Raw genomic sequence first — 26,268 nt, 5'->3', positions numbered from 1 at the left:
AAGTAAAATGTGCTTTTGATGGAAGACCAGAGAATTATTTTAATTCCTTGCCTGTTCCATGGGATTGTTCCAGCCAGATATTTAACTAAAATAAGGCATGGGAGAAATAGGCTCCTGTATATTTTTTTAATCAGGGAATGAAATCTCTATTATTCTAACCACAGGTGCAAAATTCTGTTGTTTTACTGTTATTTGTTTCAAGGTGAAGGAAAAGCTGCTTGAGGAGGTAATTTGTGTTTTTGTGAGGCTGCTTGACAGCTGTTAATAGAGATATAACTGGGTTCTTTTAATAGGTGAAATTTTGAATTCTAGAGAACATAGAGAATTAATTCACAGTTTGCAAGGTGCTTGCAGATAATAATAACAATAATAAATGAGGAGGGGGAGAAACTTGCCTGAGCTCTTTACTTGTGTATGCATGGCACTGCGGAAGTATAAGTAATGCAAAGGCATAGATTGTCCAAAATCAGCTGCTGAAGGTGGTGTGAATCACACCTCCTTTGTAACTCACACGTTGATGAAATGGTTTTAGACTCAGTTTTGGTACAGGGGGTGTCATGCCATGCTGAGCCCTCACACTGACATCACTGGGATTGCTCATTCTTTGTGCAAATTACAGCTGAAACACCATGTGCCCAAATTCACCAAGTGAAAAATAGATGGAAGGGTATTTTTTGTGAACACGTCTGAGTGTTTGGCTTATTGAAAACAAGCACTGTGATGTTTCCATTGCGTCTCCTTTTCTGTTAGAAGTATGTTATAGTTTGTATGTGTCCCACTTCTCTTTGCCAGTTTTCAGAGATCGGCTTTTAAGCTTTGTATATACTTTTGTTCTGGCTGTTGTTGTCTTCCTTAAGAGATTTTAAGTTGGATTTTAAGACTTTCAACTTTTTCCTAGCATTTTGAATTATTCTGAAGTTAGCTCTTTTAAAAAAAGGAAACCCTTCCCTTCTTCATTCTTTTCTCCTGCTCAGGTTTACTTTGTCCTGTTTTATGTTTCCTCTGTCATTGCTTCATAATAGTTTGTAACAGATCTTGAGCTCCTTTCTTTCTTTCACTTATCCTTGCCTTTTTTTTATACTGTTAACCAGAATATTTTTGATTGACATCTGAGCTGCTGTTTCAGAAAACATCAGAAACATAATTTTTGAAAAAAAACCAACTTGTGTGTTTTATTTAGGAAATAAGCTGATGTGTATGAACAAGAATGAAGGAACATAAGTGTTTCAATAATCTCTTTTCTCTGTTTTTCAAAAAGAAAACCACTTTTAAATGAAGAATTATACAGAATTATAGAACCTGCTTTTCTTTGTGCTGACTACTTTTCATGCGTGGACTAACATGCAATGGCTGGTTCTTTTGTTCAGTAAATGAGATTCATTTCAATGGCAGGATCTCCCATAAGAACATTCATTTGTTTTGTTTTATCTTCAGTGCAATGAAACTTCCTTCTTTTTTGAAGCACGTAACAAGGTCACATGCAAACATCTCTGGAAATGCTGTGTAGAGCATCATACATTTTTCAGGTGAGTGATGCAGAAGTTAGGTTGTGTTTTCCACAGGGCCACTACACTGAGTGGGAGCCTTGTTATAGCTGCAGAGTGGTTCCACAAAGACTTGCTGCCTGGAAACACCTTTGTGCTCTTGGTTATGGAATGCTTTTAAAAGCCAACACCTTTTCTTACAGTGATTTGAAACAATGTTTTTAAAAATGGGTAGTCTGGTGGTTTCTTTTGTCTTAGTATTCTTTTCTAAACAGTACTTCAGGTTGCATGTAGTAGGCTTTATGAGAAAGATGGCAGGATTTAAGTTGCCGTATAGATTTTGATATATTTAATCATCAGATTTTCTGTAGCAACATTGGCTAGAGGGAAGCCTTTGGAATTCATACATTATTATTTTCTACAGTGCACAGAAATATATATATATATTTAATAAAAGTTCATTGAATTTCTATAACATTTTGCTTACTAACTGAGGTGTATAAAATCTTCTCAGTACTGCACATCTCAAAGCACTTGATTTTACTGTTGTAAAAAGCACCATGAGAAATGTGCTAAGGTGTCTAACTGAGAACTGGTGGATGGAATCCCCTGGGCTGCCTTTAGCAGTGCTATAAATGAGTGAACTGAGAGTCCCTCTTGCCGTCTCACTACTGTGGCAGGGTATGTTTGCCTTCTCCCAAAATTAGGTGAAAGGCTGCTGGTGCCAGCAATTTACACTTGACCCTGAAATAGGGGGGACAAACAGGTGGTTTTGGGAGACTCTCAACCCCATAAGAATCTGTCTAGAGGTAGGGATGAAGAGGAACTTGCAGGAAAAAAAAATTGAGGCCAAATATGTATTCTTTTTTCTTGACTTGGGAAGGGGACTATAGTTCAGACCTATCTATGCAACTTACTCTGTTATTTTATTTTTCAAATTACAGGGTGCCAGAGAATGAATCAAACTCTCTGTCAAGAAAAATCAGCAAGTTTGGATCCATAGGTTATAAACATCGGTACAGGTGAATTTTTTTGATTGTTTAAACTTGAATTCATTCCTACTTCATTCCTTTTCTCCTCTTTCCTTCCAGTGAAAGAAAACCACCACCCAGAATATGACCCAGTATAGTTCTGAAGAGGAAAGATGAATCAGGGCCATTTTAACAGACTTTCTTTAGGAGCCTAGCAGTTTTGGGACAAGTGTTTCTTCTCCAGATCCCCAGAATTGGTTGAGGCTTACTATAGTCTGTATTCAAAGTATTCAAGGAAGCAGCCTTGACAACTCTTTAAATCATTATCTCCATATAAGTCCTGAAATTACATTCGTGTCCTAAAGAGGTTTTCCTGACAGCTGGGGAATAACAAAATGAGGGTGTATATTTTCTGACTTTAATAGGTGACAGCATTAGATGAATGTTCAAGGCTCTAAACCTTGAAAGATATTGTAAACTTGAAATTAGGATGGATAAGGAGCATTGTTTCCACTACGCTGCAAGAAATAAATGGATCATAATGAGTAAGGTTGATAATCATTAGTTAGGCAGATCTTTCTCACTTTTCCCATTTCCTAATCCAGATTGAGTTATCACGCTCTCTGGCATGATCCAGATTCTCCTTGCTGTGGATAACAGGGCAATGATTGTCCTGCCTTTTGTGTTTGTAGTGGATCCTGGCCTACATTGCCCCATCCAGGACAATGGCTAGTAGCTCACTGATTCCTGCTAGAGTACTGCAGATGAGTTTTTTCTGTTGGATCACTTCAGCAGATTGGAGCAGGGCACTGATGCTGGGGAGGAGAAAGCTTTGTACTGGCAAGAACTTTCCAATCAATTAAAAACCAACAGGCCGTGAGGCAGTTAACTATGTTCGAGCTAGGGCTGTTGGTGGTGCAGTTCAGTTTGTCTTCCTATTTTAATAAATGTCATGGGTGATCTGTGATCAGGCTGGCCATGTTGGGATGATGGTCATAACTGACAATTTTGCTTGTCTTCCCTTTTAGTCTTTGGCCCCCATTGTATTACCAAAAGCAGTGGCAGTGTTGTGTATCTATACACATTAGCTCAGAGCAGAAACCATAATCCCACTGTTTCTCTGTGTAAGTGATAGATCATGATATTTTCATTTGTCTTGTGGTGTTGTGTTTTTTGAATGTTGCTCTGTTTTTGTTTGTCTGTTTGGGTGGTGTTCTATTTTTTTGGTTTTTTTTTTTTTTAAATCTTTTTGGTACTTCTCATTGTGCATCAGACAGTTTTCAGGAAGGCAATTTTCTTGTCTTAAGACTGGATGCTTAGTGGGGGTGGAAGGTCCTATTCCCAGATGTTTTGTTAAAATTGCTTCTGGAATTTGCAGGACTGTCATGGTTGCCAAACTTAAAAGTTGAACAGAAACATTTTCTGGGTAACTTGGGAGCATGCTTTAAACTAACTACAAAAAAAAAAACAACCCAAAAAAACAAAAAACAAACAAACAAACAAAAAAAACCACCCAAACAAAACACCCACATTACTATGATGTAGGGTTAGGATTTGAGATTTTTCTGTCCTTCAATTATTTTATAATTTTGAAAACATTTAAATTCTGCAGTGCTGACTATCTGTGAAGGGCTATTGGTGAAAATACTATCAGTATTTCATGGAGTCTCTTTACATGATTTAAAAAATCTATATAAATAATTCCTGTGTAGTTGCTTAGTACTTTCTACTACAATAGCTTTTACTTCAAAATGATTAAACTTCAGGTATTAAGAAATTAATAGTGACAATTACTTCTCTTGTGTAGTAAGTTTCCTGGAACAAATATGGAGTTTTGGGGAGGAATATGAATTTTAGATTTTTGTTATGACCACTATATTCTGTTTAGTCACGCTGAGAGGAACGTTAAAATGAGTATAAAAGAATTTATTGAAACTTAATAATTTACTTCAATTGTGCAGTGAACAAAAACCTTACTGTAAACAAGAATCAAGACTTTTACTCAATTTGTTGTCATCTGGGGCTGTTAGTGAGAGTCCTTTATTACGGTTTGTTTTGCAGTCTTTTAGGCTGTCATTCCACATGCCAGAGAAGTAGCCCCTGACTGACTGGAACTGAACAATATTAAATATGTGTATACAATATTAAACATGTTTTCCTGGGAGGAAACTTTCAGAAAAAGTTCAGGAAGGAATATTGTTACTTAAGAAAGTCATATGTTAGAATATTGTAGGTTAGAAAAGGTCATGCTATCTTAAGCTATTCCTCACAAAAACCATTTTGTTTTAGTGGCATATCTCCACTTGAAAATGCCAAATATAGGAGTGGTTGGCACAATCTGTTGATGATTTTGCCAGTGACTGATTCAAAACAAAATTCAGGGTAGTGCTACTCAACAGGAGAGCCAGAGGTGGGATTACAAGTTAAGAGCATTTTTTTTTTTCAGTCGAAGTAACTTTCCCAACTGTTTTTTCATTATTTTATTGTGTTTTGAAGTGGCAAAACATCTTTGCGAATGACCAGAGACCCTTCCGTGCAGCTTCCACGGCCTGACCAGAGCATTGAAAGAAGTCGCAGCAAGACTTACCCCAAAAGAACACAACAGACAGGTAGGTCCTTCTCTGCTGACCTGGGTGAAGATGTCTTCTTTTTTTGGTTCATTTTATCATCACCAGGTGACTCAGAACTGCTGCAGTATCCTTGAGGAACTCTCGGAATTGATTCTGTGTTTTGCCTTCAGTCAGTATTTAAATTTAACCTTAACAGGATATGAAACCTCCAGCTTTCCAGAAAAAAAAAAAAAAAGAATTGCTGTGGATTAAAGAGGATAAGCCCTCATGTGTGTAGGTCTAATGTAAAAGTTGAAAGGGAAGTTTGAAAGCAGGCAGTGAGAACATGTTTTTTTCCTCTAGAGACTGTCTCTTGCAAATGAATTTTATACCTATGTGTCTTGTTTAGTATCCCATTGTTTGGCCTGTTTGACCCAAGGTGCCACTTTTTGCACCCTCTTCCCATTTCAAGGACAGTATCCCTTTATTTTGATATTAAGTGGCACAGAAGGTAGTGCCATGCAATTTTAACATGCTTCAGATGTGTGAGCTGGAAATCTGTTCTGCACGTGGAAGCTGTCATGGCAAAATGGAAGTTTTCACAGGTGTTAGAGGAGATAGGATTAAGCTCGGATCACAGAAGTCATGCCCTAGATACTGGATGCTTCCTGAAATTTGGTAATAGAGATGTCAAGCTCCAGGTCCAGATATGATTACAGGGGTATTGCTTAGCTTCATCTATGACAAGAAGACACACACAGTTCAGTCAAACTTGTGCCTGGAGTTTTGCACATGTGTGTGTATTTGGTATTTGAGAAAAAACTTGTCTGGGCTTTAAAATGTAAATAGTATCTCTCTTTTATCATGGTTCAATATGCCTCTATAGAATTTTAGAACCTATTTTTTAAAAGAAGACAGATATATACCTCTGGAAACCTCCAGTATTTATCCGGAATGCGGTCTTTTGTCTTTTGATTTAGAAACAAAACTGGTGTGCTCTGCCTTTTAGCTGTGGTGGCTCTTGAAATGTAATAGAATTAAAAGTATAGCCTTGGAAAATAGAGGCAGTTTACACCATTTAAAAAAATATTTTATTTTATTTTATTTTATTTTATTTTATTTTATTTTATTTTATTTTATTTTATTTTATTTTATTTTATTTTATTTTGTGTAAAAAGAGAAGAATTGCTTTGCTTTCTGATTCTGATATGTTGCATTGTGTGTGCAGTTTTAAGTGGGTGTCTGAGAGGATAAGAAGATAATGACCCTTGAACCTAATGAATTAAACTTTTTGTTCAGCTGGACTGTTCTGTTCTTATGGCAGCAGTTCAAGCCAAACAGCATTTCCTACCTCATTTGTCCCTGGTTATGTTTCAGGAAATTTGTGTGGCTATTTGTCAGCTAAAATTCAGCTCTTGGGCAGTGAAGGTCAGTCTGTGTTGCTGCAAGCCTGTGCATGTGTTGTATTTGTTCATTTTGTTTTCAGTCTCTTTGGCTGGAAAAATGAGGAAAAACTGAAACTTTCATGTAGCCTCTTTTGCTGATGCAATTGGATGCAGAATTCTTTGGGTAACATGTGTTTGCTATTTTGGTGGCTTTAAACACTTTATCCCACTTTAAAATAAAATCTCTGCTTTTTTACCATTTTACTTACATATAGTTGTGTAATCTCTATCATCCATCTGTTTTCTTTTCAAATTCAGCTTAATTGATTACCCATGTGTTCCAAATGTGCAGTCATATCACTGGGACAAATGTATTAACTTAGATTATATTAATGTAAATTAATTTGTTTAATTACCAGCTCAAAATATGGGCTGAGGGAAGAGAGCTGTGTCTTTTAAATGCCATCTCTCCCTATGAATAAGCATATTTTCTTCTTTTTTTTCCAATTTTGTCTTTGCTATTCACAGTGATAAACACTTCTTCCATTTAAACAGGCTTTCAGAAGATGAATGAAGACTCGTGTTGCTTCTCCTTGCTGTGTCAGACAACATATGATAGTCTATTTCATAAAATAAATCTACCTCTTTTTACCTAATGTTGTTCTTAGATATAAGAAAGTCCATTTCACACAATAAATCAAGACTATTTGGCATATTTTAAGCATAATTTCCTTAAATATATTATCCCAATGTAGATTTTATTTTGTAGATAATTTTTTTATCTTGCAAATTAACCTGGTACTCTAATAAGTTTTATGGGTTATGTAAAAGTTTCCCTGACTAAAATATTTGAGAAAATTAAATTACATTTCTTCTTAAAATAAATATTCCTTTTGCATAGTGACCTTATGCAGATAGTCATCCCTGATGGCTTGTCCTTTGTTCTTCATTTTCTGTTTGTAGTATAGTGTATTAAGGTTAAATATGACTTGTCCAACATTTTAAACAGGGTGATTTCAGTTAACATATAATATATCTTAAGGTATTTTCTGTCAAATACACCTTTAATTAGGATATAGCATTTTTTTGGGGGATAAAAGTCAGGTTTCCATTTACTTCCCCAAATCCAACAACAGCTCACAAGAAGCTTGTATGAAATTACTTCCTTCCACCTTCTTTGAGTTCAGCATCTTTCCTGATCTGCTTCTTTCCCTTTTTATCTTTTCTTATGACTGCAAAGTGAAATGTATTAAAGGCTTCATTTTTGCCATCACTGCAATTAGCCATTTTGATTTTGTTTAATGTTTTTTTTTTTTTTTAAATCTATTGGTACCAGTGATGGGACCAGCCACAGCAGTGGCTTTGGGGATAGTTAGAAGAAGTGCATGACTGCAGCATATAACATTGGCATTGCCTCCATCAGATAAGGGTCTGTGAAGTGCTAAAATCTCTAATCTCTGACATCTAATTAAAACTCTTCCCCTTGTTGCTTCTTTTGTGTACATGTTCTGGTGTTATAAACCTAGTATGTGCTTTTTATATATTTTTTTTCTGTCACCTGAAGGTAGAGGTTAGTTATCTCTAGCAGAGCTGAGCAATAATGTTTCTTTATCTCATTGGTCCACTGAAGTAGGCTAAAGACCTTAGGACTGTATGCACTTGGTGAACTCTGGGTTAAGAGCTGGAGCAGGTGCCAGCCAAGACAGTGATAGAAAATATTATTTCTGTTTTCAGTAAAAATATTTGTGGTTTAACATCAAGGTTCGAGGGGGTGATACTGTCAATAGAGAGAAACTATTTTTGTGTATACAAGCCACTGCCATTGATTGCTTCCCCTGCTAGGATGAACAGTGCAGACCTTTTGGCTTTAGCATGGCAGATTATTTTCCTAGAATACAGATTGCAGTGGTTTAAAATGCAGTAACCTCAATTTTGTCACTTGTTTGATACATTTCATATCTCAGTTGTTCTAGGGCTAATGCAAAAATCATATCAGGCAACCTTAATGGCTGTGATTTTATATTAGATATAGACTGTGTTTTTATAGTAGTGCATGGGGATTTTTTTTTGCTGTATGTTTAGGCTGGTATTCAAGTTGGTGTTCATTTAGAGAAAGAGTTTTTTTGTTTTGTTCTGTCACTTGTGAGTGAGATAAGCGTAACTTGATTCATTTTCTCACTTTTCCCCTTTCAGCTGAGAGAGAATTACAGTTGCATTTTGCTTTGCTTGCAAATAATAAACTCAAATGCGGGACAGGATCTCTTACTGTTCTGTCTTACCATTTTAGGGCCTGACTGATAATATTCAGTTCTCACAACATGGGGTGAAAGTGTTCATTATTCTTTTGGGTGAGTGCTGAACATGAAAAGCTCCTTGGGAATATCCTCTCAGGACAAACATTGATGTGACCAGACCTGTTGCTGTGGGTCTGAGTTTATTCAGCGGTGGAAAACATGTTACTTAGGATTTGTTGTTGTTTGGTAGCTGAGGACTTGGTTTGTCCCTTTGCCTTTGCAGGGTAGTTGTATAAACCAGGGTAAAATAAGCGCTGCTATTCTGATTTAGAAGGCAGGTGGAGAACTGTTTGTGAGTATTGCAATTACAGTACTGTCTGTGTTGTGATATTCCCTAAGCAATCACATTTTGCCACAGATGCCTGTCACTACCCTACTGGTAGCCGTGGTAGGTAGAACTGCTGGTCTGGCCCAGCCAAAGTATTTTCCCAGAGAACTGTAAGACTGGATTTGAAAGTAAGATTTTTGAGAAAATGGATCTTGGGGTGATTGTAGCTGTCTCCTAATTTGTGTACTTTGAGCTTTATACTTTTAACTTTACTTAAATTACAATGTTTGGTAAAAGGATGGGTGTGACTATTTCCGCATTTCAGTCATGGGGTGTGAGATGAACAAACTCTTAAGGCTTCAGGCTTAGAAACTAATAAGAAAAACAGCCCTTATCACAGAGTAGGCTGTGCTGGTGTAGAGATATGAAAGTCCATTCATTTTTGTAGGCTCACAGTAGCCCAGGGTGCAAAGCATGAGCTCTTACTGCATGTTTTCCATTTGGTCATACTATCTGCTGCTCTCATGATTTGGTTTAAACACAAAGAGTGCTTCCAGATAATGTCAGTTAAGTGGCTTTACCTGATAAGAAACAGGCATGACAAGCTAAGTAACTTGCCCGGCTGATATGGTTTTGGACACTTGAGTTTTTAAAAATGTTGGCTTGAAATTGAATGGAATGGACAAGTCAGCGTCAATATGGCTGTAAAAGGGAATTAAGTGTGTGCATTCACTTAATTGGAAAAGTTCAGTGCAGTGTACTCAGTCCTGAGAGTACCTTATGTAAACAACCAGGAAAACTGGCCTCGAATGAGATGTTCAGGATTTCTGCCTAAGGTATTTTTGAGAGGCCTATTGCCTTGGCAAGCAAGCAAGAAGCAATATAAGAAGCAAGCAAGAAGTAATATACTTAAGTTTTTGCAATGGGGTTAGTGTTTGGATCGTGTTTTTGTCGTCTGCTCTTTTATATTAGATAATTATACAGAGGTGTAAGTTGGTAAAACAGTACTGTAGTCAGTAAAAGATACTGCAAGTGGAACATACTTGGAGACAATCATTACAGTTTCTGTAAGTGTGGACAGAAAACTCCTGATTAACCCACCATAGCCTGACACCAGAGGTGACTGGGTACCTGCAGAATGGTAAGGATATTACCAAACATAGCAAACGATCACTTCTGGAGGTGATTACTTTTATATCATCTGACCCTTGGCTGTTTTTCTAGCAGTAGTTTCATGGCTATGATATGTTTTGGAGCACAAGTTTTTATTACTCCATTAAGTGACAAGGACTTTCTATGACTTAATCGAAAACTGCCTCATGGAGGAATATGTGAAGTACTGAGATCAATTCCTTTGTTTGAAAAAGTCATATATTTGCTAACTTCTGCAGAAGACTGGCAAATCTAACCTGTAAGAGAACCAGTTTATGAGCAGACAAAGGGCCTCAGAAAATCTCAAGTATTTGTGTTGAGGTAGGGTCCAGAGACTTTGTATGCCAAAGGGGTGGTATGGGAAGTTGAGGGAGATTGTGAAAAAATCCTTTCTCTGAGGCTGAGGAGAAAACTTACCATGCAAAATCTTTTCCCAGCTTAAATTAAGACATCACATTTTTGTTTTAGCCAGTCAAAATGGCTTGGGGTTTGTACCACTATATTAACAACCCTGTGATGCTGTTGCTTGTGTCCAGAGGACATCGTATTATAATCTTCAATCTATTTCATTATCTTCAATGAACATGCTCAGAATCCTGTCCAGAGGAGATCTACATCAATAATGATATTGTTTTGTTGTTCTACTTGACATCTGTTTCTATATATGCTAACAATTTTGTAAAAAATGTCTGAAATTGCCAATTAGGTGGAAACGTAATGTGTGAACTGAAGGGAAATTATAGATTGATGTTAATAGCATAGCATGGAAGCTGAAATCGTAGCACCAGCAGGAACCAAACTGTATTCTCCTTACACCTTTATTCTCATTGTTGACTGAGCAGGGAATTTCCTTGTGTTGACAGTGGCAGAGTATCCCTTTCAGAACGACAGCTTTAGACTTCTCTGTCTTATGTGGAAGAGTAATGAATGTGCTTCATGTTAAACTTTATTGTTACCTGGTACAACTAGAAATAAGGCTAAGACACAAAGGTGTGATCCTTACACACCTGTGTTAACAAGATGAGCATGCACCAAATATTTTGTGTGTCATTTTATCTCTCATGCTGCCCTGTAGGTGATTATGCTGAGTAGGTGTGCGGACATTTATGCTACAGGATTCAGCTGTTTTGGGCTTTTTTTTTTTTTTTTTTCTAGGTTCTAAGAACATGAGCCAGATTACAACAACTGGGGAAAATGAAGGAACTACCAAAATTATAGCACCTTCTCCAGTGAAAAGGTATGTAGACCTGCAGTTTCCTTACAGCTTTTAAGAGGTTGTACAATGCATTGGATAGAGGAACACATTTAGTAATCATTAGTATCCTATTTATCCTGCCCTTGAGTTCAGGACCATTTGATCATCTGCTGACAAAGGTCAGAGAGTGTTGCCAAGTATTTAATTTTATAAAACCCTGACCTTCCAATTAGTGTGGAGCAGGGATTTCAGGTGACACATGGTTTGAAAACCCATAAATCAGCACAAGTTAATGGGAAGGCAGAGAGTCTCAGGTTTAAATAGGAGAAAAAAACAGGTAATGACCCAAAGTGTCAGGATAGTCCTGTGAAGTCTTATTAGTCTCTCCCCTGGGAGCTGTGGGCTGGTTGTCAGAGCCCTCAGGTCATGGGTCTTCTGTCTCTGAACAGGGCAAGCTTGGGGTGTGTGGCAAGGAGGAGCTGGGCATGGGCTGTCTCCCAGCAGGCTTGTTAATCTTGCAGTGATTGCCCATTACACTGTTCAAATTGTAGTAAAAATCAGATAAAAATCATGTTTGTCCCTGGTCTGTAGGAGTAGTGAATTGCCAGGGCTCCTCTGGACTTGTGTGGTCTGCTGTGTCTAATTTATCAGTGTTGAAGTGCACATCTCTGGTTATTAAGGATATTTGAAAGGAAGAGGTAAGGCTTAGATTCAGAAAGGTATTTGTATCCCCACCCCTAATTTTAAGTGGCATTTATATGCCTGAATCAGAAAAAGAGTGATCTTATAAAAGAATGAGTAAAAAATGCAGTACTTAACTTTTGTTTAGTTGCCTAGATATCTGTCTCTGCATGCTTGGCAATCCTGACAGTTAGGTTTTTTTCTTGACTGAGCAACCCTTAACTTGGCTTTCCTATGCATTGAAGCTGTGGGCTTCACAAACTAGGTATCTGGACTGAGCTCTGAAAAAGGATCTAAAAGATGTACTGCAAATACTTGGTGGATAATGTTCTCTATTGCCTAACATTTAGAACGGTTGACCTCCAAAAGAAAAGCTGAGCTAGATTGCTTTCTCATTTTAAGGGAAATTGAATCCATTATTCTAGCCCTTAGAAAATAATGCTAATAATGTGTTAAAAAAAAGTTTATGATTGCCACTTGGTCATGCTGAAGCTAAACCATTAAGTAGAAAACAATACAGAGGTAAAAAAGTACATGAAGGGAAGGCACAAAGAGGATGGATCCAGACTCTTTACAGTGGTGCCCAGTGACAGAACCAGGTGGGCACACACTGAAACACAGGAGGTTCCCTCTGAATGTCAGGAAACAATTTTTCCCTATGCAGATGACTGAGCACTGGCAAAGGTTGTCCAAAAATGTGGTGGAGTCTCCATCCTTGGAGATAATTCTACAGCTGTCTGGGAATAGTTCTGGACAACTGAGTCTGGGTCACCCTGCTGGAGCAGGCAGCTGGACCAGATGATGCCCAGAGGACCCTGACAACCCCACCATTGTATTGTTCTGTGATTTGTTAGGAGAAAGAAATATATAAAGCAAAAGGTACCACTATTCCACAGTGCAGAGATCATTGTTTTAGGAAGCATGGGAGTACTTTATTACAGAATTTTTAACAATGAGCTGTTAAAAAGAAATGGATAGGCAGGTTTTAGATGAAGAACCAGAATAAGTTGCTCTGAATATGACAGCTTCAAGGTTACTGAGTTCAGTTTCTTGCCTTGACAGTTTAAAAGCAGTTCACAGGCAGATTCTTACTAAGTCATATTTTAGACAGTGTTAGTCACTTCCAGAAAAAAAAAAAAGTTGGAAATTTAGGATTTGATTTGTTTTTCTCTGTGTCTCTGTCTGCACATAAAAAACACCTTTTGGGTCTGCCAGGGTTTGTGTATGTGAGAGGTAGCACACAAAATTTGTGTAGCACTTACAGTTTGGAAGTTTGCTCCATGCTGTGTAATTCTTGCATTAGTTGTTAGTACTGGTTACAGAGTATCTTTCAGTAGTGTTCATAAGCTGACTTTTCATATTTAACATCTAATTCACTGTTGAGATCTATAGTTAATCACTTCTGTGTAAGTGGTATAAACTCAAATCATAAAAACCCCCCAATGAAATCTCACACGAAATTCAGATCCTAACCCTTTCACATACTTTGAATGAACTGAGTACCTTTTGCAACTGCATTCCTGGAGATACTGCTGGTATTTGAAGAGCTGCCACGCTCTATCTTTCTGTCTACAGTGTGCGTCTGCTCAAAATTAATAATGACTTGGGAATTTAATGCAGTAAATTCACCTCCCAGGTACTTTTTCTTTCTCCTTTTAAGATTTGAAAACAGTATTCACAGTTGTTTAAGTTCAGCCTAGGTATCATTCAGTAGTTCATGCTGTGCAAATCAATTCCTTTTTGCAATATGGGACAGAAATGTATTTATCTGAGTTACTTGCTCAGTCTGTAGTAAGCACATATTTTTAAGCCTGTGGATAGATTGCATGCATCTGTGAGTCAATAATTAGTAGGTGCAGTATTAAGAAAATTATTTACCTGATAAGGTGTAATTTAATTTCTTTTCCTGCTGACTTACTGCAGCTTTGCATTTTGTTCACTCTGTGAGAATTAAATGATTAACTCAGTGACCTGTAGTAACCAAAGACTGAGGTTAAAAGTGGATTAGTGAGTTAAGTAGCCACAATTCCTTCATAAAGCTGAGTCTGTCACCTCCTGCTCTGGGGAGAGAACTCCTAGCTTATATCCTCCTCTCTGTAAGCAACTGTAAAGCTTTTATTTTTCCTGCTTGAGTTGCACTTTATAACTATATGGTGTATTAATAATTGTACAGGGTTCTGTCAGTAGTACTTCATGACCTTAGTGGAAATCAATGTGACTGCCTCATTCTGTCTCAGGTGAACTGCAGGAAAAGAGCTCTAGAGATGGTGCTGCAGGAAGAGCTCTGCTGAGCCACTGGACAGGGGTGTGCTTCAGCTAAAAGCCACTTCCCAGCATTTGAAGTGGCAATTATCTGGGAGCTTTAATGGGTCAGAAGCTGTAAAACCTGACACTGTGGGAATGATAGGAATAAAGGAAGAATTGGAGCATACTGCTTTTCCCCCCCATCCCCATAGCTATGGTGGGAGACTGGTTACAAATGCTGATATGTCTCAAGCCAGGTGATATCCTGGTACTTTGCCTTGCAGCAGTCAGTGAGTCAGCTCTTTCACAAAAGCATTTTTTTCTGGCAAAAATAAAACCCAGGGCTTTACTGGGGAGGATATGAGAAGGATATGCTACTCTGTGAACCTATGAACCTGTGATCTGTCATGCTTTGAATAGTTTTCATCACCCCGGACTTTGGTGCTCCCATTTTAAAGTAGGTACTGTACACCTGGAAAAATGGTAGAGAAATACGATAAGGGTAATCTGAGGTATGTGGTGACTCTCATACTGGGAGAGATAAAGTAGTCTGTGGTTCTTTCATTTGGAAAAGGGATTAGACAGTTAAAAATGTGTAAAAAACAATTAAGGGTGAAGTTTCTGATTTAGGGAGCCATCATTCATAGCTGTTTGTTTTTCTTTATTTCTTTCTATAATCACAGAAACAGTCAGGAACAAGGGATTGAAGTTTTGAACCAAGTGGAAGTTTTGAAAGAACATTAAATAATTGTTTATGTCATAGCCAGATACTGGAATATACTCCTACTAGGCACTATTTATGACAAAAATTAAAAAATATTCTAAAGGTATTTAAGCAAACCCATGGAAGAAAACTTTCATTAAGAGCTTTGTAAAATAAAAAGGAGGTAAAGCCTCTGATTCAATAATCTTTTAACTGCATATTATGGAAGACTATGAGATCGTGCTGTATGTTTGTCTTACTGCTAGACTTCTTGCTTAAGTATCTGTTCATATTTATTTGGAGACAGGATTATCTGTTTTTATGACTCAGTGCTGCCACAGTTATGAGGTTACAGAGATGATTTTTTTATCTTTTTTTTTTTTTTTTTACTTCTTCTTTCTCCATCTCCTTATGATTGCTCTTTATAGGAGAGATTTTTCAACATAGGAGCTCTTTGCCCTCTTTCACATAACAAACAAGTAACTATATGCCAGGGTGGATCTCTCTAGTGAGTGTATGCCTTTAAAATTAAATTTTAAGTGGTCAGCATAGAAGAAAATGTGATCTCTGTAAAATGTTGTTTTTCTTTTTTTAAACAATATGCATATGTATATATTTGTTCTCTTATTTAGCTTTAAAAAGATGAAAAATGAAAACAGTCCAGAAACACAAAGAAGCAAAACAAGCGCTCCGTGGGAGGAAAATGGGCAACAGAGGTAAGGCAAGACTTGATGTCTTAGGTATGGTGCAATAATAAATATCATACCATAGCAGAAGGTAGAAGGTAATTAATATAATATATTAATGTGTTACTTGATTCATAATAGATATGTATTGCATGTAAGCAGATAGGTTCTTTCATGGATAAATAAACAATTAAAAATTAAGAAAGTATGTGTAGGAGGAGGTAGCCAGTGATTGAATGTCAGCACTGGCTTTCTACAGAGATCTATTCATAGACCTCTGATATTTAGAATATTTGTCAAAGAACTTGAAAAAGGGGTAATAAAGTTTGGTGATGATACAAAATTGTTTAGGATAGTGAGAAATTTGTCTGTGAAGAATGTCAGAAAGACTCCTAAAGTGAGACTGATGGGTAGATTCTGATGAGTCAAAAAACGTAAAGAGAGGTACATAAGGACAAAAAAATAACCCTAGCTTTCTGGTTAATATGAAGTGGAATTGTGATGGATAAGAAAGAAAAGATCAGCTGTGTAGCAGTCAGAAAAACAATTAGTAATTATTAGTAAAGCAAGAGAACAACATTATGCCATTATATAAATTGGTGGATCACATTTTGGAAGCAGTTCTGATGTTCTTATCTCAGGAAAAGGACTAGGCTTTAGAGGGGCAGCAGAAGTGATCAAATATGTGAAAGGCTCTGCAGTAAATATGTACAAGGAGGAAGGGCAGACTATAAAAGAGGCAATTTCAGGGTATGACATATAGAAAATCAAGAGTCGTACTGAGAAAAAGAAAGCGACAAGGACTCTATTTTTCCAGTAAAAGAACTAAGGATCTTCAGGTGAAGCTATTGAAGGTGGTTTAAAAGGCAGTCAGTAGTGACTCATCATGAGTGGGAGACCTGTGGTCCTCCTTTGCAAGGAGGTGAATTCCTGGGGGAAGCTGGGTGACTCATGGAACAAAAATCCTGAAGGGCTTCAGAAGACAGAGGTGCAGCAGCTGGCTTCGTAAGTCCCCCAGACTAGGAATGGCATGGGACTCAGGGAGCACTGGGGAGCTGCCTTCAGGGTTTTGCTTCCTGTAGCTAGTTGTTTACAGCTGCTGTTGGAAACAGGCCACTGAACTAGACAGCATGTAAAGTGTAATCCAGAATGGTCCTGCTTTTCTGTGACAATTCAGATCTATACCTGATGTGTCATTTGGGGTACTCTGATGATTTACCCCTTGTACTCCTTCTGTAAACAGCAGTAGTTTCTAGAGTAAGAACAAAGCAGTGAGCATATATTCCCTTGCTACAGACCTTTCTTTTGTTATATTTAGAAAAGTGGTGTCATCTTGTCACTTTATGTCTCTAGTGTTTCAGTTGCTCTCAGGAGAGCAGGAGGTTTGATCTTGCAGGAGCCAAACAATGGTTTTGCAAATCTATTAATTCTAAAGCACTATGCAGGTTTAGACACATAAGCAGGCTGGATGTTGCACAGAGGCTTTCACAGCTCTTAATAATTCTCATTGAGATGGGCTGTGGGAACTCTTCACCTGTGCAGAGCAGTGCTGTAATCAGCTGTCTGCACAGGTAGATGAAGAAGAATGGATTAAATTTGAAGGCCAGAGGCTTTTAGGAAAGCAGAAAGAAAAGCTGGAGTTTGGAACACCTCCTCACCATTGACAGAGGTTTGAGTGGATGAACAGAAGAGAAATGGAGATAGAATTCTTTCATGTTCCCAAGCATCAGCTCTGTGAGGAAGACAAATGTCATGACAAAACATGGGAAGTTTTCATACTTACATCCATGGAAAACATGAAGAATGCCTAGCTCTGGGTTGGATATGTCATACTAAAGCACAGGTATTTTATTATGATAAAAGAATTATTATTATGGTAAAAGAAACTAAAATTTATACTTTGTAAGCTTAGAATTATTGATCTGGCAGTGGTAAGAGGTATCTCTCCTACATTTCAAGGTTTAGTGTGAAAAATTTATTGCTAGAAAGCAGTACTATCTGCATTTACATAGAACACCTACTAACACCCAGAAAAGTACACATAGCTGAATAGTCACTTGTATGTGTGTGTGTGTGTGTGCATGAATCTTTTCATTTTTGTGAGCTGAATCTCAGGTGGCCTAACTGCCCTGGAAATTTTAAAGCTGACTCTTTGCTCTTCCTTTTTAACCTTAGTGGACTGTATAATTCTGCCAGTGACCGCAATAAATCACCGAAGTTTCCTTACTCTCGCCGAAGGATCCCATCTGGTGGCAGTGAGAATGAGTCTGGGCAGCCAGTTCGGAGGAGGTAAGAGCCTCAGGATCAATTACTGTCAGGTTTTCTGTGTAGAAACTGGAGGTACTGCATGCTCAGTGTTCAGCTCATGGAGGCACAGCTAGATCCTGGGAAAGGGGCTATTCCAGGGGAAATGTTGTTAGTCAAGAAAAAACACCTGAGCAAGAGTACCACAGCTGTTTTTGGAAAGGAAGATTTGGTCAGGCTGTTTGCCTGTGTGTTGTTGTGGGAAAATGATGTTAAAAATGTGAAAAGTTGCATTGTTGGCATGTGCAAGATTCCTTTAGTTACTGGAGCTCTCTTTGCCTGGTAAATGAAAGCACTGATGGATTTGCTTGCTTGACAGTGAGCTTCCAAAGTAGTGTTATAAGTACATTTCTTTACTTTAACTGCCCCAAGGCTTACACAAATGAGCCATAAAACTGTCTTCAACAGTCCCATATTTGAACTGTGCATTAGAGAGGATGCCAGCAAAAATTCAACTAGTGACAATTTCAATTGGTACAAGCTGAATTGAATGACTTAGAGGAGTAAAATAGAATTGAGATACTTTGTGTTACCTGGGATGATTTGTCCTGCTGAGAAGCTGCTTTCATCACTGGGGCACGCTGCCTGGTGCTGTGATCTGTTATGAAGTATAAACAAACACAGATACTGTGCCATATTCATTGCAGTCCTCTAGAACTGCCTTAGGAGACCATACACGAGAATTACGTCCCTTTCTGACAGCTCTGAAATGAGTACCTGTTTGGCTTTCAAAGCCAGAGCTTGCAAAGGGGTCTCTGACAATGCAGCTATATGGATGAGGAAATCCAATTTCATATGGGGCTTTTATCCTTGTCAGGTTTCTGAACTGTTTCAGACCTTTTATCTGCCGTTAGCTGTCTGGGACAAGAGAGAAAAAACTCAGCCATAGTGCATGCTTAGTGACCTCAAATAAATCAGTGTAACTCTCAGGCAATGGAGTTATGTTTATTTGCTCTGTTGGATAGAGCCCTTGTAGGTGTTAACAGCAATGTGTTTCCTGAATGGGTTTTGTCATCTTTTAACCTCAGCCAAGTCCGAGGCAACCCCTCACTTACTCCCCTGTCAGCAGGATCAGGGAGGGAATCAGAAAGGTAGGAGATAGAAACCTTTTCAGTTGAGAAACACAGCAAAAACTGTGCACACAAGCAAAACAAAGCAAGGAATGGATTCCCTGCTTCCCATTGTTGAGCAGCTGTTCAGCCATTTCCATCACACTAAGCACTGCCCCATCACAGTAAGGGTAACTTGGGAGGACAAGCACCATCAGTCCAAACATCCCCTCCTTCCTCTTTCCCCCACTTTATACACTGAGCCTGAGATGTCACATGGTCTGGGATATCCCTTTGGTCAGTTTGTTTGGGTCACCTGTCCTGGCTGTGTCCCCTCCCAGCATCCCGTGTACCCCCAGCCTCCTCCCCAGTGTGGCCTTGGCTCTGTGCAGTCCCTGCTCAGCAATAACAAAAGCATATATATATTATCAGCCCTGTGTTCAGCACAACACCAAAACACAGTCCCATGCCTGCCACTGTGAAGAAAACTAACTCTACTGCAGACAAAACCAGCTCAGGTTTTCTGGTCATTGCTAGCTTAGTTGTCAGAAGGGCTCGTTTGGCTTTGTAAAAACAAAAGAGTAGAGATGTCCAATGCAAAGCTCTCTCATATCAAGAAAAGAAAAGTGTTTGTGCACTGTGCAGCAGGAAATTGTTTTTATCATCTGGGATTTGCATTGGGCTGATCTTGTCAGTGGACAGACAATCATGCCAATAGCAAGTTTTCTCTTGGGCTACCACATGAATAAATGTTTTTAAAAGTCTTATCTCATATGTGAGACTTCGAAGATTGACAATAGTAGGTAGATTTTAACTTAATTATGCCTTCCTAAGTCTTGGTTTTATTCATGCACTTTCCTTTTCCAGCTGTTAATAACAATAGCTGTTCTGTTTATGCACCCTTTATGGGAGTTAAGAGGAAACCACCACGCTCTGCAATGTTGGAAATGGTAGGAAACTCCAAAGAGCAGAATGATCTGCTTAATTGTGCAAGTCAGGGGTTTGCAATGAGAGCTTGAATGGAATCATGCCTTCAAAGCTTATTGTAAAGGTGTTCTGAAGGGTTTAAAACAAGCACATGCCCTATTTTCTCTGCCAGACATCATGCTGGAAAAAAAAATTCCACGAAAAAACTTAAAACATTTTGAGTTTTTTTATGGGTAGTTCTGTGAATTTGTACTAAGTAACTCTATGACGTTTCATTAAAACTTCCTTAATGTCACAGGAAAAATCAAAACAGTGGCGAAGATTCAGATTTAAAGCAAAGGAGAAGGTAAATATATGATCTATAGCAGCTATGAAATGATACTGGAGGTATTGGTCATATTTTGGTTCACTGCATTCCCTTCTTTCCTTCCTTCTCCCTCATCTTCCTAAATGTATAAAAGGTTTGTTGTGTTATGACCTTTTTATTCTTTATTACTTATCCTTTGCTAAAATGCTCTGTGACACAGCCTCATCACAGCAGAGTCTTGCAGCACATTGTTACTACCCCATGTTAGAAGCAGCCTGTGATATTTTCCTAAGGCTTATCTGCAACCTGAAAGTCAGTTCCAGAAGTTTTAGCTTGTGGGTTTTGAATCTGCAGTTTTGATTTTACTTCTCCAGCCTCCCTACCCACTTTTAATTAATCTGTTTTCAAGCAAGTGTGCTATCATCTGACATGAATTATCCTGCCACAGGTAAATGCAAAGGTATATGTAACTCCTGATGGTCCTCTTGCTGCCTTGCACACTTTTTGATATTTTTCTTAAGCTTCTCCTCCCTGCCCCCATCTCCCATTTCAGACTTGACTAGTTATCACATTTCAAATAAAATGCAGGTGTGAATTTGGGTGTGACCTTCAACAACTTCACCTTTTGACAGATTTTTGCCCCATCTGCTTGTCATGACTCTGTTTAGTGCTTCTTCTCACTCCTCTGCTCCTGCTTGCACTGCTGAAATAAGGAGACAGTGGAGTGCACTTCAATGTCAGAGGCTCCTGGAGCTTAGGAAGGCGAGGAGGCACTCCCAGGATCTGATTCACTGCAGCAGCTTGGGAAAGGAGCTCTGGCAGAGATACAAACATCTTGGGACAATCACAGGAAGCCAAGAGAAAGTGCTCACATACTTTGTACTTACTATGAGATAATATTTTTGGAAGGATGTTAGCATTACAAGCTGCTAGTTGTAGTCCTGTGATGTCCAGCACATAAAACTGGGAAGATTTAGTTAAGCATCTCAGGTGGAAAGCCCCAGTGCTCAGAAGAGACCTCTTACCACAGGTTTGTTATTGTATATTGCAAAAGACCTCCTCCACTTCCTCACAATTTGGCTATTCTCCTCTCATTTTAATCAGAAAAAGACTGTGCCAGAATATGAGCTTTCTTCAGCTCTCCAAGCCCTCTCCTAGGCAGTATTTGTTGTGTCTCTTGTAAAACTGACTATGACTTCTTTCCTGGTCCTTATGCCAGAGTATATAGGTATTCTACCTGCAAATTATCAAATATATTGCATGATGAGGAAAACAGGGGAATAAAGGACAAAAGGTACCTTAAAATTGTCAGAGATTGGGATGATCTTGGGTGTTCTTGCACCTGATTTAGGAAACTTATTTTTCCTGCCCATTTTTGGTAATATATTCAGTTCAGTAAAAGATGATATTTAATATTCAGTGAAAGATAATATTGTGACAACAAGCATGAGCAGCTGCCACTCAGCTGACAGCTCAGGAGCTCTTCTGTGTCCCCACAAATCCTTTCCTGACAAGGAACACAAGGAAATTTGATGTGCAGTATCCAAAAGGTGAATCAGATTTCCATTCCTGAAAAGTTAGAGAAAGGCTTGAGTTCGATCAATTTGAATGTTTTATCTTGTATTCTGCCTGCCACACTGTGATTTTTGGCTGTTTTGGTACCTTACAAGATAAATTACTTAAATCACATTAAGAAACTTCTTGCCGTACTGAAAAATGTAGAAGAAGAGTCATGCTAATGACCTAGAAGTGTGAAAGAAGAATGTTGCTCAAATGACTTAATGTTGATGTTAGTGGTATATTTATTAAACATCTGATAAGACTGGGGTGGGGAAAGGTTTTCTTTTGGCTGTGTAAGGTCTGCTGCAGTTCTGACCAGGATGTACAACAGAAATAATTTCATCCTCATGTAGCCTGGGTGTGCAGAGGAAATAATTCCATGACACATACATTTTACTAGATTTTTCACTAACTTTATACAGTCAAAACCCATAGAGATTCATTGGTTCAACATTCATTGGTTCCAAGTTATGTGGTTCTCAATATTTGGTTTTCTATTGGATATGAATTTGTTCACCTTCAAAGCTAATTTGGTCCTCACTCCTATCTTTCCTTTCCCAGACCAGGTGTCTCTGACCATGCCACGGTTGATGTTTAGAGTTGATGGTCATTAATGGTCATTGATGGTTATTATCTTTTGTGTTTCTTCTGTGCTACTCCCAGTCTGTTAAGATGTTAAGTTCATCAGGCCTTGCCTAGTGGAACAATGCCCTGAAAAAAACTTCGATTCCCTTCCCCCGGGGCAAAGGCGAACAAACCTGACTAAAGCTATTAAAAAAAAAAAAAAAAAAATAAACTTGGTGTCTTTTCCAACAGGGAGAAGCTCCTTCTCTGGGGGAGATTTCACTTTGCCAAATTTATTCCCTTCAGGCAAGCTGGACTGACTCCTCTTCCAGTTCCTAGACATTAGCTGTCCTATTATTCTAAGACATTTTTGTTTGAGTGGGAGCTATTTGAGCTAATGATTTCCTAATTTAGAAGAGGGGAGAGAACCAGGGAATTTAAAGACTCAGCAATTTGTTGGAGGCAACCATAATTCACTGGTATTATAGAGAATTTCATGAGGCTCTCAGGTGTGTCAGAATGACAACTGTAACAGTGTCCTGGTTATTTAGTGCTAGTCGTGTGGAAAGCAGAGTGGTGTGTGCCTGACCAGATAGAACAGCTCCATGCTGCATCTGTTCTGTTCCCTGGGAACAATCTTCTCTCATCCTGTTTGGGCTCTTCTTCCTAAACCGTTAGAACATGCAGTGAACTAGTCAGGAACTTCCTACCTTGTAGGAAGTAAAGGGAATTAAATGCTTCCCTTCCCCTTCCCTGTTACTTACACCTAAGAAACTGCTTTCTCTCCTTGTCTTGTTTGAGATGTAGTTTAATGAATCTGTCCTCTTACAAATATTAGCTATCAAAGAGCAAAAGAAAAGTCAGGAGGCATAAGAAAATATGTATCCCCTTATAGCTCCTATTTCATGGCCAGAGAACTCAGAAGAAAAATTCTATTTTCCATTGCAGCAAAACCATCACCAATTCCAATTCCAGACAGCCTAAATCCTTGTAGACTAGCTCCTGTAAATATCAGCCAGCTTTCCTCATTAATCAGCTGGGCTGTCAGTATAGTAGAGAAACACGTCTGTCTTTGGGGGTGTTCATGGAATCACAGAAATATTCAGGTTGGGAAGGACCTTTTTCAGATCATCAAATCCAACCATTCCGAGACCATCCTCACACTAAAGAACAAACGATCCAAACCAGATTTTAATGAGAGTGCCAGTCTTTAGAATCTAGCTAGTGGTAGAGTGGCAGAGTCCTGGATTCTAGGCCCTGACAGCTGGTCTGTGTGCTCCAAAATGCAATCACGGATTTAAGGGTCTCAGGTAGTAGAGAGGAGTTTGCCTGTAGGTAGCACAGCCTTCTTTTTTCTCCATGAAGAGCAGCAGACTCTGCTGCTCAGTAGCAGACGTGCTACTGGTGTTTCTTCCAGGCCGCCTGACATTTCCTTCTGACAAGCTGGCTGAGCTGATTTTCCTAGACTTTAGCTGTCCTGTTCTTATAGCACATTTTTGTTTCAGTGGGAGATATTTGAACTAATGGTTTTCTAATTTAGGAGGTATAGGAGAACAGACTCCATAGACTGAGGGCATAGGAACTTACAGGATGGAAGTTGAGGGGAATAGAATATTATGTGAGCATTTTGTTTTGCTTGCAAACACAAAATTCTGTATCATTTCTGTTGGGTGTACCAGAATGTGCAAGAAGAAGAGAGCCATGCAGATTAGATATGAAACATTTCACACCTCCAAGAAACAAATTGATGTGGCACATGCAAAAAGAATGCTGAGGAATGCTGATAAAATAATAAACATTTTAAAAAATAAATGAAACAGTGAAATTATTCAAAATTAAAATAGCACTCACCTGATACTACACTCTGGATGTACTACTTTTGAAGCAGTGCTTCCCAATCAGTTAATAAGTAAAAGATAATATGACTTGCAGGTGTAGACAAGCCCTCCAGAGTCTTTTAATTCTGATTTTCTGAGTAATGTCTTTACAGTGTTATTCTTTCCTCATTTAGCACTGCAATAATTCTGGTGTTAGTAGATAAATTTGTCCTGAGATGTTGCTTTTCTCTTCTCCAGGTCACGGTCCCGTTGTAATACCAGCAGTGGCAGTGAATCCGAAAATTCCAACAGAGAGCATCGGAAGAAGAGAAACAGGTGACAATATATTAAATATTTTTGACGGGGAAACATGAAACAGACAAATGGAGATGGACTTTTCTCAGATAAACCTAGTAAGAAGGGATCTAACATACTTTATTTGTATACAGTCCTCCTGAGGCAACCAGGTTGTACTGCCAGGTACCCTTTTCTGAATAAGAAGAGCAATAATTGCCAGAATACATCATCACAGTTGTATGCAATGAATGTCTGCCCTCCTGCTGCTTGGGAAGAGCTCAGTAATGAACCACAAGATCAAGTACAGGCCACACTTACAAAAGTCTTGCAGTATAAATGCAAATAAAGTGGATAATATCTTATAATGATATTATCAGCATATACTTTTACCTCACAAATTCAAGTGCAGATTTTTTCAAGCAGAAAATAAGCTGTTGAGAAGTAAAAATATTTTTAGTGGATATGAATCTCAGTGTTGTTTTTAAATTCATGTATTTGATTGTATAAAGATTTTGTTTTCCAAAATGTCAGGTGTGGGCCCAAACCCAAAATGTGTATAGCATCAAGTTTTAAAAGGACAGCAATAGTTCTTATCAAGTGATGCTAACAAGTCCTGATTTATACATTCTATTTTTCTTGCTGCTGGTATGAAAAAGATGGCATAACTACTGATTTCTTATAAATTCCTTTCAAAGCTGTGTATTTTGTGTTGCACTGGAGATCACAACATCCTGAAGGTGTTTCTGAAAATATACTTTTTAAAAGTACATAGAATTTCCTCATATTGCATAAACACAGTGCAAGAGAAACATAGCTAGACAAAAGAGGAACTGTTTTAAGGCAAAGTTTCTAAGTTACTGTCTGCATGAGATGCCATAATTTCTTCATGTCTTATATTGAGTGATAAATGATTTCCAGCTCTCTGGAAGCGCTGAGAAATAATTGCATGCTAGATAGTGCAGCAGGAATATGCAGTATAATTACATTTTCAGCATGACTTGCAGTAGTTAAAGAAATGTTAAAAAATCATTGTGACACTCACATGGGATGGCATAAAGCACATCTGAGACATGAGATTTCTTTGAAGCTTGCCTAAATTATAGCACAGTCTTGTACGTGGCTAACAATAACCTAGTGTGCATGGAAGGTTTGTTTCTCAGCTGAAGTTTAAATGACATGCTGAGTGTAGTTTCAGTGATCAGCAGTAAATGGTATATTGTATCCCTTTTTCCTAGAACACTCTTGCCAGGTTTTTTTTTCCTCTTGTGAAACTCCTTGTGCAGGGAGCTCCACAAGCAAGTGAAAGAAATTAGAGACTGACCACAAGAATGTTTTTAAGAACTCCTGGCAATATAAACACTGAATTGTAAGAAGGATTAAGTACTGCTTTTCATTTTTTGAAGAATGAAAGGGCCTTTACCTACGCTTCCTCACTTAATGGAAAAAAAAAAATTTAAAAAAAAAAATCAAAATTTTTTGTTTGTTTCTAAGTTTTTCATGTTTTCAGAAATGGAAGATGCAACAAAAATGTTAATGTTTCAGCATCTCTTGTTCTTAGGTGATCACTTGAAATCTGACCAGAAAAAAAACCATTATCAGTGTTAGATTAAACAAGTACTAAATGAGTTGGAAGTCTAAGACTTGTTCCTTGTGAGCAGGTGCAGGAAAACCACCAGTCATAATGAATTTCTGCATTTTGTTAGCATCCATAGCAGGAACATAACAAGCTGGAAGGTCAGAGGCTTTGAGCAGCTTTCCTGTTTTCAGAGATGAGCTAGCCCTAGCAGGGTTAAATAAGACATTATAACCAGGCTTGCAACTGCTGTTACTG

The 26,268-nt window shown here is 38.2% G+C and overlaps 1 protein-coding gene across 1 annotated transcript in view; it reads left to right on the top strand.

The window, feature by feature from the left end:
- Positions 1-26,268, top strand: part of EPB41L4A (erythrocyte membrane protein band 4.1 like 4A) — a 113,846-nt gene that overhangs the window by 74,517 nt on the left and 13,061 nt on the right. Inside the window, exons 10-17 of the mRNA XM_054004267.1 lie at positions 1,435-1,526; positions 2,429-2,506; positions 4,952-5,064; positions 11,259-11,340; positions 15,559-15,642; positions 17,788-17,901; positions 20,191-20,238; positions 24,399-24,476. Coding sequence (XP_053860242.1) covers positions 1,435-1,526; positions 2,429-2,506; positions 4,952-5,064; positions 11,259-11,340; positions 15,559-15,642; positions 17,788-17,901; positions 20,191-20,238; positions 24,399-24,476 — 689 coding nt within the window. The remainder of the gene's footprint in view (positions 1-1,434; positions 1,527-2,428; positions 2,507-4,951; positions 5,065-11,258; positions 11,341-15,558; positions 15,643-17,787; positions 17,902-20,190; positions 20,239-24,398; positions 24,477-26,268) is intronic.

The sequence above is a fragment of the Vidua macroura genome, chromosome Z (genome assembly GCF_024509145.1).
Source record: "Vidua macroura isolate BioBank_ID:100142 chromosome Z, ASM2450914v1, whole genome shotgun sequence".
Taxonomy (NCBI): Eukaryota; Metazoa; Chordata; class Aves; order Passeriformes; family Viduidae; genus Vidua; species Vidua macroura.
The sequence above is the reverse complement of the archived record's forward strand: the minus strand, read 5'-3'. Positions and strand labels throughout refer to the sequence as shown.